The sequence below is a fragment of the Castor canadensis genome, chromosome 1 (genome assembly GCF_047511655.1).
Source record: "Castor canadensis chromosome 1, mCasCan1.hap1v2, whole genome shotgun sequence".
In the NCBI taxonomy this organism is placed as follows: domain Eukaryota; kingdom Metazoa; phylum Chordata; class Mammalia; order Rodentia; family Castoridae; genus Castor; species Castor canadensis.
In genome coordinates this window covers 63,271,542-63,287,143 of record NC_133386.1, presented here as the reverse complement: position 1 = coordinate 63,287,143, position 15,602 = coordinate 63,271,542, and the positions used below count along the sequence as shown (strand labels likewise).

Sequence of the window (15,602 nt, the reverse complement as noted above, 5' to 3'; positions counted from 1 at the left end):
ATTCATAAATTCTTTTAATACTTTAGACATTAATAAAATTTGTATGTGACTCTCCTAACCTTTGTTCTCACTTTGGGGATTAAATGTGAAGAGAGGAGACAGGACCATCTCTGTGGCCTAGTTAAGTGCTAACCAACCACACAGTGAAAAATTGTATCCTACAAATGTCTCCACTGCCTGAAGTAAGTTTAAGAATAATGCTCAAATGACATAAAACCAAGCTGAATAAAAATGCAAAATACTCCAATTCTTTGTTCCATCCACTTTTTTTTTTTCCCAAAAAAGAATGAACTACTGCTGTTCTTGAAAGTGTCATAAAGATACAGGTCGGTTACCCTGCTCCCCTGGATGGGTTTCCGTGGGTAATAAATGGTTTTCTGAGAGGTTTGAGTTAAAGCTCTTATGTAAATAGAGCTTACATAATGCTCTTTAAACTAGAACTTTGGAAGACAATCTGCAGAAGGCATACGAAATCTGTCTGTGCTGCAAATGGCATCTGAAAACTGACAGGAAATTGTCCAAGAAGAGGTTTAAGAAAACAGGAAGAATAAACACGATGCAAGTTTCTGAGCGATTTTTTTTAACCAAATTTCAACTACAAGCAGAGAATACGTAAGAGGTGTGACTTGGGGCTTATAATATTACTAGCACAGTGTATATTTTCAGGAGCGCTCCGGAGTATTGCTCATTGTGAATTTCTATGTAAATTCTACAGAAGCTGGGGCAAAGCCTTTGGCCGGCTCAAGAGTCAGACCGGTGGGTCCCCTCCCAGTGAATTTCCACAGCGCATCATCTCTCGGAAGACGCTAAACTAGTATTGATTTTCCAATTTCTAAAAGGAGTAGCCATTTGGAGCAAAGGCACGCTCTCAGGGACGCTGGGAGGGGAGGTGGCGTCTGCGTAAAAGAGAAACACTCTTCAAACTGCCTGCTCTGCGGAGACGGGAGGATGGAACTGAGCAGCGAGCGGCGGCTTCTCTCTGTCCCCCGAGCGAGGCTGTAAAGTTCTATAGTCACCACAGCTGCGACGTGGTGGCCTTAGAGGAAAGGCATCTTTCTGGAAAAGGGAAATTTCTTACAAGAGATTTCTCTTGTCATTCAAAAAGGCAGAGCGTCCTGTAACCGTTTTTCCCTCCCATCTCACCATTATTACCCTACTCAGAACTCCATCCGAGAGAAGAGGGGGGCGTGCGGGAGGCAGAGCGAGCTCCTGCCACGCGGTACGAGGCTGTCATCTGCGTCCAGCCAGGCGGCCAAGCCCCGCCCCGCCCCGCTTCCTCGCCCTCCCACCCCCGGGTCCCCAGGCGCGGGTCTCGGCGAGGAACTGAGGCGGGAATTCTGCAGCCCCAAACCGCTGAGCTAACTTTCAAGTCCATTCCAATCCTAAGCCTAGGTTCCACCCCGGGGCGAGTTCGCGCAGTAACTGCCGAGTCAGAGCGCGCGCGTCGGGCGCACGGTGCGCAGGGCCCGCGCGGCTCCCGCTCCAGCCTCGGGCCGGCAGCTGCGGGAGCCGCAGGGCAGGGAGCCACCAAGGGCGTCGGTCCCGCCGCATCTCTCCTCGCCTCTCAGGGCCGCGATGCTCCCTCCCTCTCCGACTGCCGAGAGTCGGAATGGGGAGTCCGCAGGCAGAGCCCCCGCCTCTGCGGCACCTGCTAACTTTCCGAACACTGCTGCCCCCGCCCGCCAGTCACTGTTTACCCCCGTGCAGGCTCGCGCTCTTGCACGCCTGTGCTTTTCTCCAGACGCCTGCAAGTGGCTAAATGGAAACACTGACACGTGGTAACTCTATGCTGAGTGACTTCGGTAGCCTGGAGGTTTTAATCTTACTCCTCTCAGCCCGCCAAGGGTTCTGGGCAGCGGTCCGAAAGGTCTCCACATTATTTAAGGTCTGGGCTGAAGGAGAGGCGAGGCAGGAGGGAGGCGCACTGCGGGCGTGAACCAGAGTCACATAAACTATCTAGGGGAAAGAAACTCCGAATCCTAAAGAAATTTAAGTCCTGCTACATTGTTTCCAAATCAAATTCGAATGGAAGCTTTCTTCCGAACCCAGGAACCTCCAAGTTGCGATTTACGAACTAACAGAATGAACGCGCCACCACCTACCATCTGCCATGGGGGAGGGGTACTGCTCCCCGTAACCTTGCCCTTTCTCTGCTAGCTCCGCATCAGCAACAAGTTTTTCAAATGCGGGCGACACCCCTTCCCTCCCAACCTGACCCACTCTCCACACAGTGGCCCTGCCTGCCATGTGTTCACCCCTCATTGGGTCAAGCAGAGGCCAAGTTGGCCAAACCAGCATGGGTGCCTGTGGTCAGCATGGTGTGAGACTGAGAAGTATCGGGCACCGCCAGAGAGATAGCCTACTACCCTCTTCTAAACAGCTTCAGAAGGAAATGAGTGGTGGTGTCCCGGCTTTTGGTTACGCTCCCACCTCTGAAAAGAAAACTGCTTTTATCTATTCCAAACACACTGGTTCAAGTTGCAACCTTGCACTTAGACGCTTAGGAGTTTTTTCTATTAAAAGAGTTCTTGGCGCATTTTGGCTGGACTTTCAGAAGTTTTGCCACTTTGTTTTGCTGGCCTAGGGCACTAACTGATGGCTCACCCCTGTTTGGGGCAGTTCCAAAGCAGTCCCTCTTATGTTCGGGGTCTACCTAGGACCCTCTGACAAGCTCCCTGCTCTCCAACTACCACCATCAGTGGCAAGGTGGAGAATGAGCTTAATTCTCTGTAATATGGCCTCCAATCCTGCCAAGGGAAGAAGGGAAAGAGCTGGCTTCAAATAAGGAAAACGCTTAACGACTGTCTCTGTGCGCTGCCATTGTATTCCTGCACTTGCCATTGTATTCCTGAAACCTGAAAATGAAAATAGAAATTGTTTGATGTATGAGGAGACGTTATCTAATTAGGGCGTAAGAAATTTAATCTTTCCAGCATGCAGGTCATATAATTAATGTTAATTTAACGCTCAAATTCTCAGTCATTAATTTTTATTCTCTTAAATGCAGTTTGGCAGGGGCCCCTGATCCATGGCAATGGATTTCACTGGATGTGAGAGCACTCTTGGTCTTAGGAATGACTCACTCAAACCTTCCATCCCAATAACAAGATCACATCATGTATGCATTATTAAGCTACATAATTGAACGGTCCATAGTTTGCATATCAGACTATTAAAATAATGTGTTTTGCTTTTCTCTGAACACGTATTGTTCAAGCCTCTGCGAATATGTGGTGATTCTGATAATTATCACCAAATTACTGCAAATGTTCTCTTCATTAACATGATTTCTTTCAAGCATTTTTTAAAATGTGAATATCGTTAGGAATTAAGGGACTTCTTACAAAGTTGTGCAAACCGTTTTTTGTAAAGGAACTTGTCAAGGGAAGGATATATTTTAAATGGTGGAAGTGGAAAAATACTTTTGACTGTGCCTTTCAAAAACCTTCCTAAAAAATAAAAGCTTTTCTGCCTTGTTTTTTGTGAAGCTTCTAACCAAGAGACAGAGTGAAAGGAGATACGGAGAAAGAAGAATCTAGCTTTAAAGTCCCTGAAGAGTAAGAATTAATTTTTTAAGTTTCTACAATTCACCCTCCTTTTGGTGTAGGTAACTTATCCACACAAATAAAAACTTAACTGTTTATCTGTCCTACAGTAAACTATATGCCTTCTTTTTAAAAGTTCCTGAAGCTAACAGTTCACAATTAACTAAATATTACTTTTCTTCTCCCATTGATGTTATGAGCTGTACCGTAGGGGAGAAATTGTGTGCAGTAAAGACTTACTATTGTTAAGTTTAAAGACATGCTGTTTTCAAAGTTAAATGACAATGCATGTATTTTTAAAACTAGTACAAAGTTAGGGTCTCTTATAAATGTGGAAGTTTTACATATCCATTACTTTGGGGCACACTTTTCCTTCGAGTGACTTTAAAATTCTCATAGAAGGGCATTGTGCGCCAGGTACAGTCGCTCCTTCTACGTGAGCTGTCAATGTGGCGCCCATCCCTCTCCCTCTCCTCAGAGGGGGCCTTCAGTGCCCAACAGATCTGGCTGAGACGGGTTTCAACCGCGGGGAAAGTCTAAGAAGTTTGAAAAGTCATAGGATCTTTCCTAAACAAAATAGAGTGGTGGGGGGTGGGGGGGGAAGGAGAGAGAGAGAGAGAGAGAGAGAGAGAGAGAGGGAGGGAGGGAGATTGAGACAGAGGAGAGAGAGAGAGTGGGGCTGCGACAGCTGTGGCTCGCACCAGCAGTAACCGGCTAGGCTGCTCCCTGCCGGGTGCGACACCCCCCTTGCTATGTGCCGGGGTCCCCCAGGCCCCTCTCCTGGATGCTGCAGTCAGCTCTCTCAGAGAAGGAGTGCCAGGCCCCGGGCGGCACTTTTATTTTGGCTGAGAGGAGGGAGCGCAGCTCCCAGGCCTTAGGGAAGCGAACTGAGCCCTTCTGTTTGGATTTCCCTCCTCGCTATAGCAACCAGCAACATCCTGACAAAAATGCGCCCTCCCTGGACAATGGCCCGGCCTCCCGCTTCTCGCCCTCGTCTTCCTCCCCCAGATAGCAGCCAGGACCAGCCTGGGTGCTTCACGGCCATGGACCTCCCCCACACACACCCTCCTGCTGTCTCTCTAGCAGTTCCTCCCGAGGTCAAGCCAGGGCTCTGGGACGCCGCAGCCCCTTCTCCCTACCCCCGCTGATCTCCTGTGCAGACCTAAGCCAGAACACAAGGTCTGCCCGTGGAGATCCTTAGCTCCCGCGGCGGAGTTCTCTGCCGGATTGTGTGAGCCGTTGGACAGCCTTGAGGAGCACAAACTCAAGCTTTTTCTCGGGGTTAAAAAATTTATTAGAATAATGCATAAAGCTGACTTCACCTCTACCCCAGCGCGCGCACATACGTAAATATAAGCACCCTGGACCGCGGTCCTAGGCGTGATCCCTGACTTTCTTTCATTCTCCCAAGGTTAATTAAGTTCCCTTCCACGAACTAAGCTCCGTGCTTACTCATTATTCTCTCCCTTTGACCTAGGGCATTAATATGATCAGGCCTGTGACTCGGCCATGTCCGTCTTCCTATTTTGCATTTAATGCTGGAGCCCGGCTGCTCTAGGTTACCATAGAAAACTCTGGAAAGGGGAGAGAGAAGGGAGGGTCGCTCTTACTGCTCTCATCTGCCCAAAACTCCTTTTTCCAGGTCTTTTTTCTGGCAATGCCAACCTCTACAGTCTCAGGACTCACATTCTGGAAACCAGTCTTTTAAAATGCTGTCAGCCTTAATGTTACTATGTCCAGAGTTGCAGAAGATGACAGAGCTGAAACACAGAAACCTAGCATGAGGTCCTGGCCCATGTTACTACCGCTGTGGGTAACTGCTCTCAAGAAAAACACCTCTTCCAAGCACCCTCCCCCACCTGGCTGCGTCCCGGGACATTAACGACACAATTGTTAAGTGTACTTGTATACTTTAGAAGCGATTTGCATTTGTGCCCTGTGCAGCCAGAATAAGAGAACAGAAGTCAAACTTCAACTAAAATCAGCCTGTTTCCGCTCAGTGACAGAGACCCAACCCCAGTTCTTGAAATTGGTTCAGTAAAGTAGTTGGTCACGTCTTTCTCCCCGAACCCCTACCCCCACCCGCGCCTGTGCGCACTTGTGTGCGGGGACCTTCGCCTTCCGCTTCTCAGATTGCTCCAGAGGATGAAAAGAAGCAAAGGGCTGCAGCCAAAGCTTCATCTCAGTGCCTTTCCAAATGCTTTAGAGCTATGAAGGTTCAGATTAAAATCACTTTAATTTATCAAAGAGTTATCATTTCCTCCTAGTGGCCATCCATCCACCTGCTTTAAGGTGAGGAGGAGGAAAACACATCTTTAGGTTTCCTTGTTAGGAAGTCACTTAACTGTTAGTCCATTGAAAATGAAATTTCAGGCGGGTGAGTTAGGAATCACAAATGCCTCCTGTTCTGTTCCTGAGATTTCAATACGAACAAACTGTATTAACTCCTCCAAGCAGAACCTATCTTACACATTGCTGGAATGTGTTCTTTATGTTTTCTCTTCCTAAGACCTCACATTTGCCACTCAAAATTTAGTAAGGCTTCCTTTGATAAATTACTCAAAGTAATCCCTGAAATAGCTACACTGTCAGGATGACAGTGTTAGAAGTCTTCAAGCCAGGCCTGTCTATAAAATATTCACTGTTGGACTACAAAGGGCAGATCATTTTTAATGATGAGATCCATAACTTGAAGAAGGGAAAGGATTAATATCCGTGAATCTAAACAATTTCATTTCATATACCACTGAACAACTTAGTACATTACATTTCAGCAGTTTACACAGTAGTTAAGATAAAAATAGAATTGTCTGCATGTGAGGCATGGACGAAGTTGCCAAGTGTATGAAAAAAGGAAGGTCCAACTTTCAGAAAACGTAACCTTTCTTCAAGACCTTTTATGACATGGGGGACAGATGCATAATTAAGAATTTGCAAAATGTAGGTATAGAGAGTAGAATATAATTCTAAATGGGACAATTCTTTAATCAGGAGAAAACGTATGTGTCTTTCCCAACAACTGGCAACTTGAAAATGCATTTTCTCTGCTCCTTATAAATGCATTCCCCAAGGCTGCAGTTCTTGAAGCTTTAAGGCAGTTTTCATTAAAGCAGCCAGCTGCCTCTTTGTGTGGATTGGCTGTTTAAAGCTGTAGCTGTGAAGTTGGAGCCTCAGTTTTGACGTTCTGTAGACCCTTAGCAAAGAAGTTCCATTCAGATGTGTGGGGGCGGGGGAGGTCCCCACCAAATCAAGCAGCTGCTTGGGCTGGCCAGAGAGCAGAAAGCAGAGGAATGGATGACTAGGACAGGACAGGGAGTTGGAGGAGGAGGAGGAGGAGGAGACTCAAACCTCTCTTAAGTTGAATACTTAAAAAAAAAAATCAGAGGGCAATTTTAGTTAAGTTTAAAGCAGTTGCCATCTCCACTCTTCAATGGTCACCTCCTAAGAAAATTCTCTTTGTTATCTATCGTTTCCTGGTTTCTATTATACTGACTTTAGATAAGTGAGAAAAACTAAGATCAAATGAATTCCATCTTACCTCTGTTTTAATAACTGCATATTATAGGAGTGATTAGGTGAGTTTTCTGCCAATTACTGGCAAATAGAAACACATAAATGATATTTTACATATAACACCGAGTGTGTTTACCAGATGAACAAGTTAACAAATTAGGGTTCAAGTTACAGTGCACGGAATCATTACGTAACTGTTACTCAGGTGAAAATTTGGGGGCCTCTGGGTCAAGGTGCTGGTTGATGTCCAGAAGCAAGCCTGGCTCTTTATCTCAAGGAGCATGAAAGTGTGAGGGATGAATACTGTTGTTATCGGTGTTGTTCAACCGGGTGAGTTTTTTTCCGCTCTGCTCAGTGCACCCGGACAAGAGGGAGCCCTCGCCCCTTCTTTAGAACAGTGCAGCCAGAATATTGACTGAGTATAGTCCTTTCTCCAGAGCAAGAAGAACCTAAGCTGGCGCTATCGCCAAGACCTCTTCAGTGTGCGTCCAGCCTGTCTTTGCAGAAGGGGTCCTGGGGACTGGGTTGTCCGCGCCCCAGGCAGAGAGGCCCGCACCAACTGCCTGTTCAGCCATTGTCCTAACGAGTGATGTGGAGATGCTGTGCAGGAGTGAGGGAGATACCAAGACACCTTGTCAGTTCAAAGCATTTTAGGGTTGTTTGAAATCCTCTCCACGTCAGCATAAGCAGCTCTGTATTTGAACAGCTTCTTTGAACAGTGAAGAGGAATGAGCTGAATCAAAATCTGGAGGTGTCTGCCCGAGACACCTTCAACATGCTTTTATGCAGGCGGAGAAAGGCAGGAAGACATAAGGACTCTGCCCTGGCGGGGTCAGCCGGAAAAACCGCGCCAGCGCGTGGGAGAGAAGAGGGAAAGTGTACAGAGGCCCGATGTGGAGATAAGACCATCGAGAGCCGAGATTCCAGGAGTCTCGGTGAAGCGCCGCGCTGGCAGGCAGACCGGGAAGCCCATGCAGCTCAGGACCCGGCGTTCGCGCCAACCGGGCCCCCAGCGACAGGCTACCAGGCGGTGGTGACTAGAGGCAGGGTAGGGGAAGGCGGTACTTGGAGTGGTGCAAAGCTCCCAACCTTGTCCGCCCAGTGATTGGTCCTGCTCTGGGGTGGGGGTGCGGTGCAGAGGCTGAGGCCAGGGAATAGGGCATTGCTTTGCACTCTCCCGGGAATTTACTGGGCACATTAATCCCAACAGAACTATTCCGGCTCACCCAGTAGGGAACGTTTCGGCTTTTGGGTCCGCTAGAGGAATGAGGCGGGGCTAGGGGGTGGAGTGGAGACCTGGGACGTCAAAGTGGGAAGGATCTCCTAGTATTAATAGCCAGAGAAGTCCCATCGCAAACAGGAAGTTTTGATGTACACGTGCATCCCATTCTGGCCTCCCCACACCATCACTACCACCACCATGCACACACTAGCGCCAAATGCTTGAGGTAGGGGCGAGAGGTGAGAACGAGACCAGGAGGAGGAACTTTTAAATTGACTGGAAACCTGGCATCCTCAGTTCCCTCCGAAACGCGTCTGTAAACTTCACCCTTCCCTGGAGTGTATCATTCTACAGACTGCAAAAGGCTTGTCCTTCCAGAACTGTGAAATTAAATCTAGAGAAAAGCAGGCACCTGCCCCCGAGAGCCGGGGATGGTACTTATACCCTGAGGCGGCCCTTCCAGGCACATGAATTTTTCCCTCCATAGGCTCCTTTGAATTCCCGGGAGGAGAAAAAAGAAAGGCACCATCAACCGGGAGGGGAAACTGCTGAGGAGCCTCCTGTGCCTCCACAAGCTGGGGGAGAGCCGCGAGCACAGCGCAGGGGACGCGGGGCCAAAGCCGGAAAGAGGTTGCTTCTCCTGCCGCCCATCCCCTTAGCTAGCAATATAAGAGACGTGGGCGTCAACCGCTGAGTCTGCGCGCTCAGAGGCAAGGACTTTTACTTTTTTTTTCCCCTGGCGGGCCAAAGTTATTAATTCCTAACAGCCCCTGGGCACGCTGCCAGAGTGTCTGGGCGCTTGCGCTGGGACCGATCGCCACTCTTGTGAATGTTCTAGCCTCGCCGCGCGGGTGCGCGCGTGGGGGTGCAGGTCCGTTCTGCTGGCTTGCTGTGGGCTCGCCCCTCCCCTAGCCATTTCTCCGTCTCCCCACACACAGGCTCATAAACACAGGACACGTGGAAATTCTCAGCCAAGGCGTCCTGCCCGGGCGGGTGCTCAACGTGGTGATTTATAAACAGCTCAGCCACTCCCCAAAGAGCACCGCTCCTCGTTAGTCATGATGAATTTTCTGGCCCGCTCCATTCTGCTGTCTAGATTAAGAGGCTCAGAGGCCCCAAAATGCCCCCTTAGCGTTGATTTGGCTTCCCTCACAAGCCCATGACTGCCGAAAGAGCCAACGCTAGTGCCACAAGGAGTGGGACCAGGGGTGAGAGGCAGGGAAGCGATTCACGTCCCCTGGGGTCTTCCCCTCCCAAGCAATAACATTTGATTCGCTTTGCAGCACCGGTGCCTCCGAATTTTGCCTGGCGGTCCTGCTGCTCCAGCCTCAATCTACGCTTGGGTCCCAGTTACCAGGCTCTCAGGCTAGGAAAGTGGCAACAGCCGCCTGCTCCCGGCTGAAGGCGCCACGCACTAGCGCAAGGAAGAGAGGCGCAGCGGGTACACCGTCTAGCTCTGGAGTTCACCGAGGAAGACTAAGCAAGAAACTTAATAAGCTACAGCATGAAGGGCTTAGACTAACCCCACCCACTGGCATGGGCTGAAGTTACCGATTAGGAAGGTTTCTCTAGCATAGGCCTGTCGGCTTTTGAAGCGGCATCCTTTTGAAGCGGCTAACGGAAAAGTTGCGCGGTCAAGCGCCAGGAGCGCGCGCAAAAGCGCACGCAGCCCCATCTGCATGCCTTTCCAGAGCTGCCCTTGGCAATCCACCTCACCCGAGGCTGTGCACCCTTCGCAGGCTCTTGCAGACTTTCACAAGGCGAAAGTCTGTCCGCAAACTATTTCTCTAAACCAAAAGCTGTGCGCGCGCCCGAGTGTGAACGTGGCAGAGACTTTTAGAGTTTTGTTTTCAGCTGCGCTGTAAGAGCAGGCAACTCAGCGCCTTAACAAGAGTCGTTCTCAAACCGCACATACGCTCAGTCTGCCTCTCACCGAGTCTTTTCGGTGAGGGAATGGGAGAAAATTGGGTCTGGAATCCAAAAGGAAGTGAGTAATGATAATGGGGCGAAAAGGAAGGACTGGACCTTTATTCGGGGCAAAGGTGTCCGCACACCCAAGAGCAAGAGACACCTGTGCACTGAAATTCTAACCATGGGGAGGAAAGAGACTTCAACCGGGGGACGCGTCTGGCTCCTGGCTTCTAGGTTTAAGCGACGCTGGGGTGTGTGGGTGTGTGTGTGTGTACTAGGTGAATGAAAATACGACTCCCGCTGGTTCTGTGTGACCCAGTCTTTCTCTTCCTCCAGCCCTCTCCCACCCCCCTCGAAGACCTATTGGGAACGGATAATGGACATCCCCCCCATCCAAGTCTTCCAAGTGGCTGTGGTCGATAAGAGCTCCAGGACCACCCCCCTGCTCGGCTTCTCAGCCTGGGAGACAGATGGGGGGCGGGGCCCATCTTAGAGCGGGCGGAGGAAGCCCAGGGTGGGGAAGCAGGGAGGGGAGAGTGACAACTAAGAGAATCTGAATCGGAAGGCTAGGGCGGACCAGAAGGAGGGCTAGGAGGACTCCGCGCCCAAGGGAGAAGGAGGGGGGCAGCTCTGCGCCAATCAGTGGCGCCGGCCTGGGAGGTTGCTAGCGGTATCCACGTAAATCAAAGGGCGCGGAGCCAATGGGAGGGGGCGGAGGGGGCGGGGCCCAGGCGCGTGCCGCTGCGAGCCGGAGCTGCCAAGAGAGCGGGAGAGAGCTGGAGAGAGCAGGGAGAGGGGGGAGCGTGGAGCGAGTCAGAGAGTGAGCTAGAGCGAGAAGGAGGGAGAGGAGGAGAAAGAGAACGAGGGCGGGCGGGAGGCAGCGGTAGCAGCAGCAGTAATATCAGGAGCAGCAACAGAAGGCGTCGGAGCGGGCGTCGGAGCTGCCCGCTAGGGAAGAGAGAGAGACAGAGAGAGAGCAAAGAGAAACAGCGCGAGCGAGGAGAGGGAGCCCAAGGCGGAAAAGTAACTGTCAAATGCGCGGCTCCTTTAATCGGAGCGCTCAGTCCGGCTCCGAGAGTCATGGCGACCGCAGCGTCTAACCACTACAGCCTGCTCACCTCCAGCGCCTCCATCGTGCATGCTGAGCCGCCCGGCGGCATGCAGCAGGGAGCGGGGGGCTACCGCGAAGCGCAGAGCCTGGTGCAGGGCGACTACGGCGCGCTGCAGAGCAACGGGCACCCACTCAGCCACGCTCACCAGTGGATCACCGCGCTGTCCCACGGCGGCGGCGGCGGGGGCGGCGGCGGCGGCGGCGGGGGCGGGGGCGGCGGAGGGGGCGGCGGCGACGGCTCCCCGTGGTCCACCAGCCCCCTGGGCCAGCCGGACATCAAGCCCTCGGTGGTAGTGCAGCAGGGCGGCCGCGGAGACGAGCTGCACGGGCCAGGCGCCCTGCAGCAGCAGCACCAGCAGCAGCAACAGCAGCAGCAGCAGCAACAGCAGCAGCAGCAGCAGCAGCAGCAGCAGCGGCCACCGCATCTGGTGCACCACGCCGCCAACCACCACCCCGGGCCCGGGGCATGGCGGAGCGCGGCGGCTGCAGCGCACCTGCCGCCCTCCATGGGAGCGTCCAACGGCGGCTTGCTCTACTCACAGCCCAGCTTCACCGTGAACGGCATGCTGGGCGCCGGTGGGCAGCCGGCCGGGCTGCACCACCACGGCCTGCGGGACGCGCACGACGAGCCGCATCATGCCGACCACCACCCGCACCCGCACTCGCACCCACACCAGCAGCCGCCGCCGCCACCGCCCCCACAAGGCCCGCCGGGCCACCCGGGCGCGCACCACGACCCGCACTCAGACGAGGACACGCCGACCTCGGACGACCTGGAGCAGTTCGCCAAGCAGTTCAAGCAGAGGCGGATCAAACTGGGATTTACCCAAGCAGACGTGGGGCTGGCGCTGGGCACCCTGTACGGTAATGTGTTCTCGCAAACCACCATCTGCAGGTTTGAGGCCCTGCAGCTGAGCTTCAAGAACATGTGCAAGCTGAAGCCTTTGTTGAACAAGTGGTTGGAGGAGGCAGACTCGTCCTCGGGCAGCCCTACGAGCATAGACAAGATCGCAGCGCAGGGGCGCAAGCGGAAAAAGCGGACCTCCATCGAGGTGAGCGTCAAGGGGGCTCTGGAGAGCCATTTCCTCAAATGCCCCAAGCCCTCGGCCCAGGAGATCACCTCCCTCGCGGACAGCTTACAGCTGGAGAAGGAGGTGGTGAGAGTTTGGTTTTGTAACAGGAGACAGAAAGAGAAAAGGATGACCCCTCCCGGAGGGACTCTGCCGGGCGCCGAGGATGTGTACGGGGGGAGTAGGGACACGCCACCACACCACGGGGTGCAGACGCCCGTCCAGTGAACTCCGCGGGGGGAGGGGCAGAGCGCGGGGCTCCCCTCCCCTTGCGTCCAAGGTCCTTGCCCGGACCACTGTTCCCTCTCTAACTTCTGATTGTTCTTTTATTTTTAATTATTATTTCCCCGTCCCTTAAAAAGAAAAAAAAATGAGAAAGAAAAGCAACTATGACACTGGACTATCCTATAAACGGTAGCAGATGTAATGATGTTTTGACCTTTGCAGGCGAGTACCCAGGCAATGAAGTAGAGTGTCTCCTGAAGAGAGTGAGGACTGTGTGTGTGTGTGTGTGTGTGTGTGTGTGTGTGTGTGTGTGTGTGTGTGTGTGAAAAAGAGAGTGAGAGAGAAAGAGAGAGAGAGATGGCAAGCACTGAGATAAATACCTGGCAAAACTAAATAAATGACCAAAAAGAAAAAAAAATTCACCAAACCGTGATAAACACAAAACTGCAGCTCCTGATGCTCGAATTTGGCACATGCTGCTGTGTTTATTTAATGTGGATCCCCATCAGGAAAGAGGGAAAAAAATACACACATTCTTTGAATATAGGCAAAATTTAACCACACAGATTTGCACTGCAGGAAAATAGAAGTTTACATGAACAAATTCATAAACATATTTTCTCTTGATGCCCACCGTTAATTTTGAAATTGCCATTTGGGGTTTTGTTTTGTTTTGCTTTACTCAGCAGGGAGAATTGAAGCCAGCTCTTGGCTGCTCTCCATGTCTAATGCTCTTCTTGTGTTGCCCCTTGTTCTTAATGTGTGTGAACTTTGCTTACCTTCAAATGCCCCTTGCATTGGTGGAAGACTTACTTGCTCCTTTGACCAAAGCAAGACGATTGGCTTCATACAAAATAAATTATTTGCTTTCAGGAAATGTGTATGGTCTACCCGCTTTATCCAAGGCAAGAATCGAGTTTAAAACAGAAAAATAAGAGTCAAGCATTGGTTTTTGTTACTACCCACAAAGTAAACTTCATTTTCAGGCAGTGTTTCTGGGGGGGAGGTTTTAGAGGGAGAAAAAGAAAAATCGATAGTGAGTGACTGACTACTTCATTTTTTCAGGCGAGCCCATTGTGAAAGAGCTCAGAGGAAATGTGGAGGTTAAATATATTTCCAGAGTTGTCCAACCGAAAGAAAGTGACACTTTGATGAGAACTAGGGAAATATGTATCTTCAGATATTGCTGTATAGTTCTCTGCCTTTAGGTTTAATAACTTAATATGAGGAATTATTTGTGCTGACAGCAGTGGTTAAAGTTTTTCCTCTAATAGTTTTTTTCCCCCAACATAAAGAAAATAACCCAGGAACTTGATGTGTAGACCATGTTTCTTAGCACACAGATACCCACATGCATCCATAGGCAGTAGTCTGGTTTTGTCTTCACTAGTTCATTTGTTTATCAAGTCATGTGTAGGATCTCACACTAGTATCTTCTCCCATAATTTATTACAGAAAATATCAGTTTGACTTGAACAGCTTTCCCCCCTCCCTTCTTTCACTAAGGAAGCCAAATGAAGTGGAAAAAAATGCCATTTTCAATCCTTCTTTCTCCCCTTTGTTAATAGTTTTAAGTGCATTTTTGACCTTATCTTGATGGAAAACGGTTGACTTCCAACACAATAGACTCTGCTGAGAAGTGTAGGTGGAAAATTAAAAAAAAAAAACTTGTAACTATTGAAAATAAATACCATTAAACTGTGACAAGTTAAAATTTTAAAAATCAGAATCAGCACAAAGGGCGCTAAAAGGGAAGACATGTCTTATTAACCTTAAAACTTTGGGGCTTTTTTTTCTTGGTTAGGTATTAGATAAATGTTTATTTTAAAGAAGTAAATTCTCACATCCATGAAATTATGGTTCAGCATCAGATTAGCATTGCACTTAGTAGTTAAGGTTTTAGGGAATATGCTTTATACAGTATTGTCTTTTCAAACACCTGTGATTGTTTCATTTTCAATGTTTTTGCAAGATAAATGGTGACTTATTATGGGCATATTTATTTGCCTGTGTTTCATTTCCCCCAATGAATGTGATAAGAAGATGGGCATGGAGCATCCCATTGCTTGTCCCTGAGGTGTAGGGACTGGCCTTTAGTGAAGCAATCGAGAGCAGGGCAAAGAGCCAATGGTAAAGGGCGGAAATGAATTTTCAGATGCTTATTATCAAGTAGGTAAGGTCAGAAGCTGGAGTGCAGGGGAGTGTGTCTACAGCTCCTCTAGCTCCCACAGGTTTACTAGGATGAAGTTACCGCTGAACCTTACCACTATGTATATATGTTTAATATCTGTCTTTTGAAATGCAGAAATAGTTTAAATGTTTCTTTGTCTATTTTTCTTTTTTTTAATGCTACCCAGGGAAATATTTTCATATCATTTTTAAGTGGCCTGCCTCAATGTATATTTATTTCTTTTGAAGCAAAAAAGGTTCTGGAAACTGTTTTTCTGTAGCTTTAAATGAGTAGATGAGCAAAAACTATATGGGATGTAATTTTTTGTTCAGTCAATTTAAAAATACTTTGTTTTGGTACATTTGGTTGTGCTTGTGGGGAAAATAAAAACGCAGAGATCCTTATATATTTATGTTAAAGTAATATTTTATTATTACATAAAACAGAAATGCACAATACCTTCATAGTTTGTTCTAATTATTGAAATCTTTATTTTATTTTTAAAGATAGTGCCAAGTTTTAAGGGGGGAAAGAAACTCTAGACCTTATACTGACTGATTGAGTTGTGTGTAAAACACTTCCCTTCCTTTATACTTCATAAAGTTTTGGAATAAATTTTATGCATATACTGCCAGGTTTCATGTTTATAACTTTCAGAGGCTTTTTTTTTTTTATGTAGCCTACTGTTCTGATTTACTTTTCCTTGCAAAAAACTGTCATCAGTTCCAGATCTATCAGTTCCATATTTTTCAGTACTATGGTTGTAGCATTAAATCCAAACAATCATTGGGTTTGAGCTTCAAAATTGTTTGCACCTCATGGTCCAACAAAGAGA

General features: G+C 49.2%; 1 protein-coding gene across 1 annotated transcript; it reads left to right on the top strand.

Moving 5' to 3' along the window:
- Window positions 1–11,013: 11,013 nt before the first annotated feature.
- Window positions 11,014–15,396, top strand: Pou3f2 (POU class 3 homeobox 2). Its single transcript, XM_074077898.1, has one exon. It carries the CDS (start codon window positions 11,272–11,274, stop codon window positions 12,598–12,600), a length of 1,329 nt encoding a protein of 442 aa, XP_073933999.1. The 5' UTR covers window positions 11,014–11,271; the 3' UTR covers window positions 12,601–15,396.
- Window positions 15,397–15,602: the final 206 nt, after the last annotated feature.

Coding starts and splice junctions, on each gene's coding strand:
- Pou3f2 (XM_074077898.1), top strand. CDS start 11,272: ATGGCGACCGCAGCGTCTAACCACTACAGCCTGCTCACCTCCAGCGCC.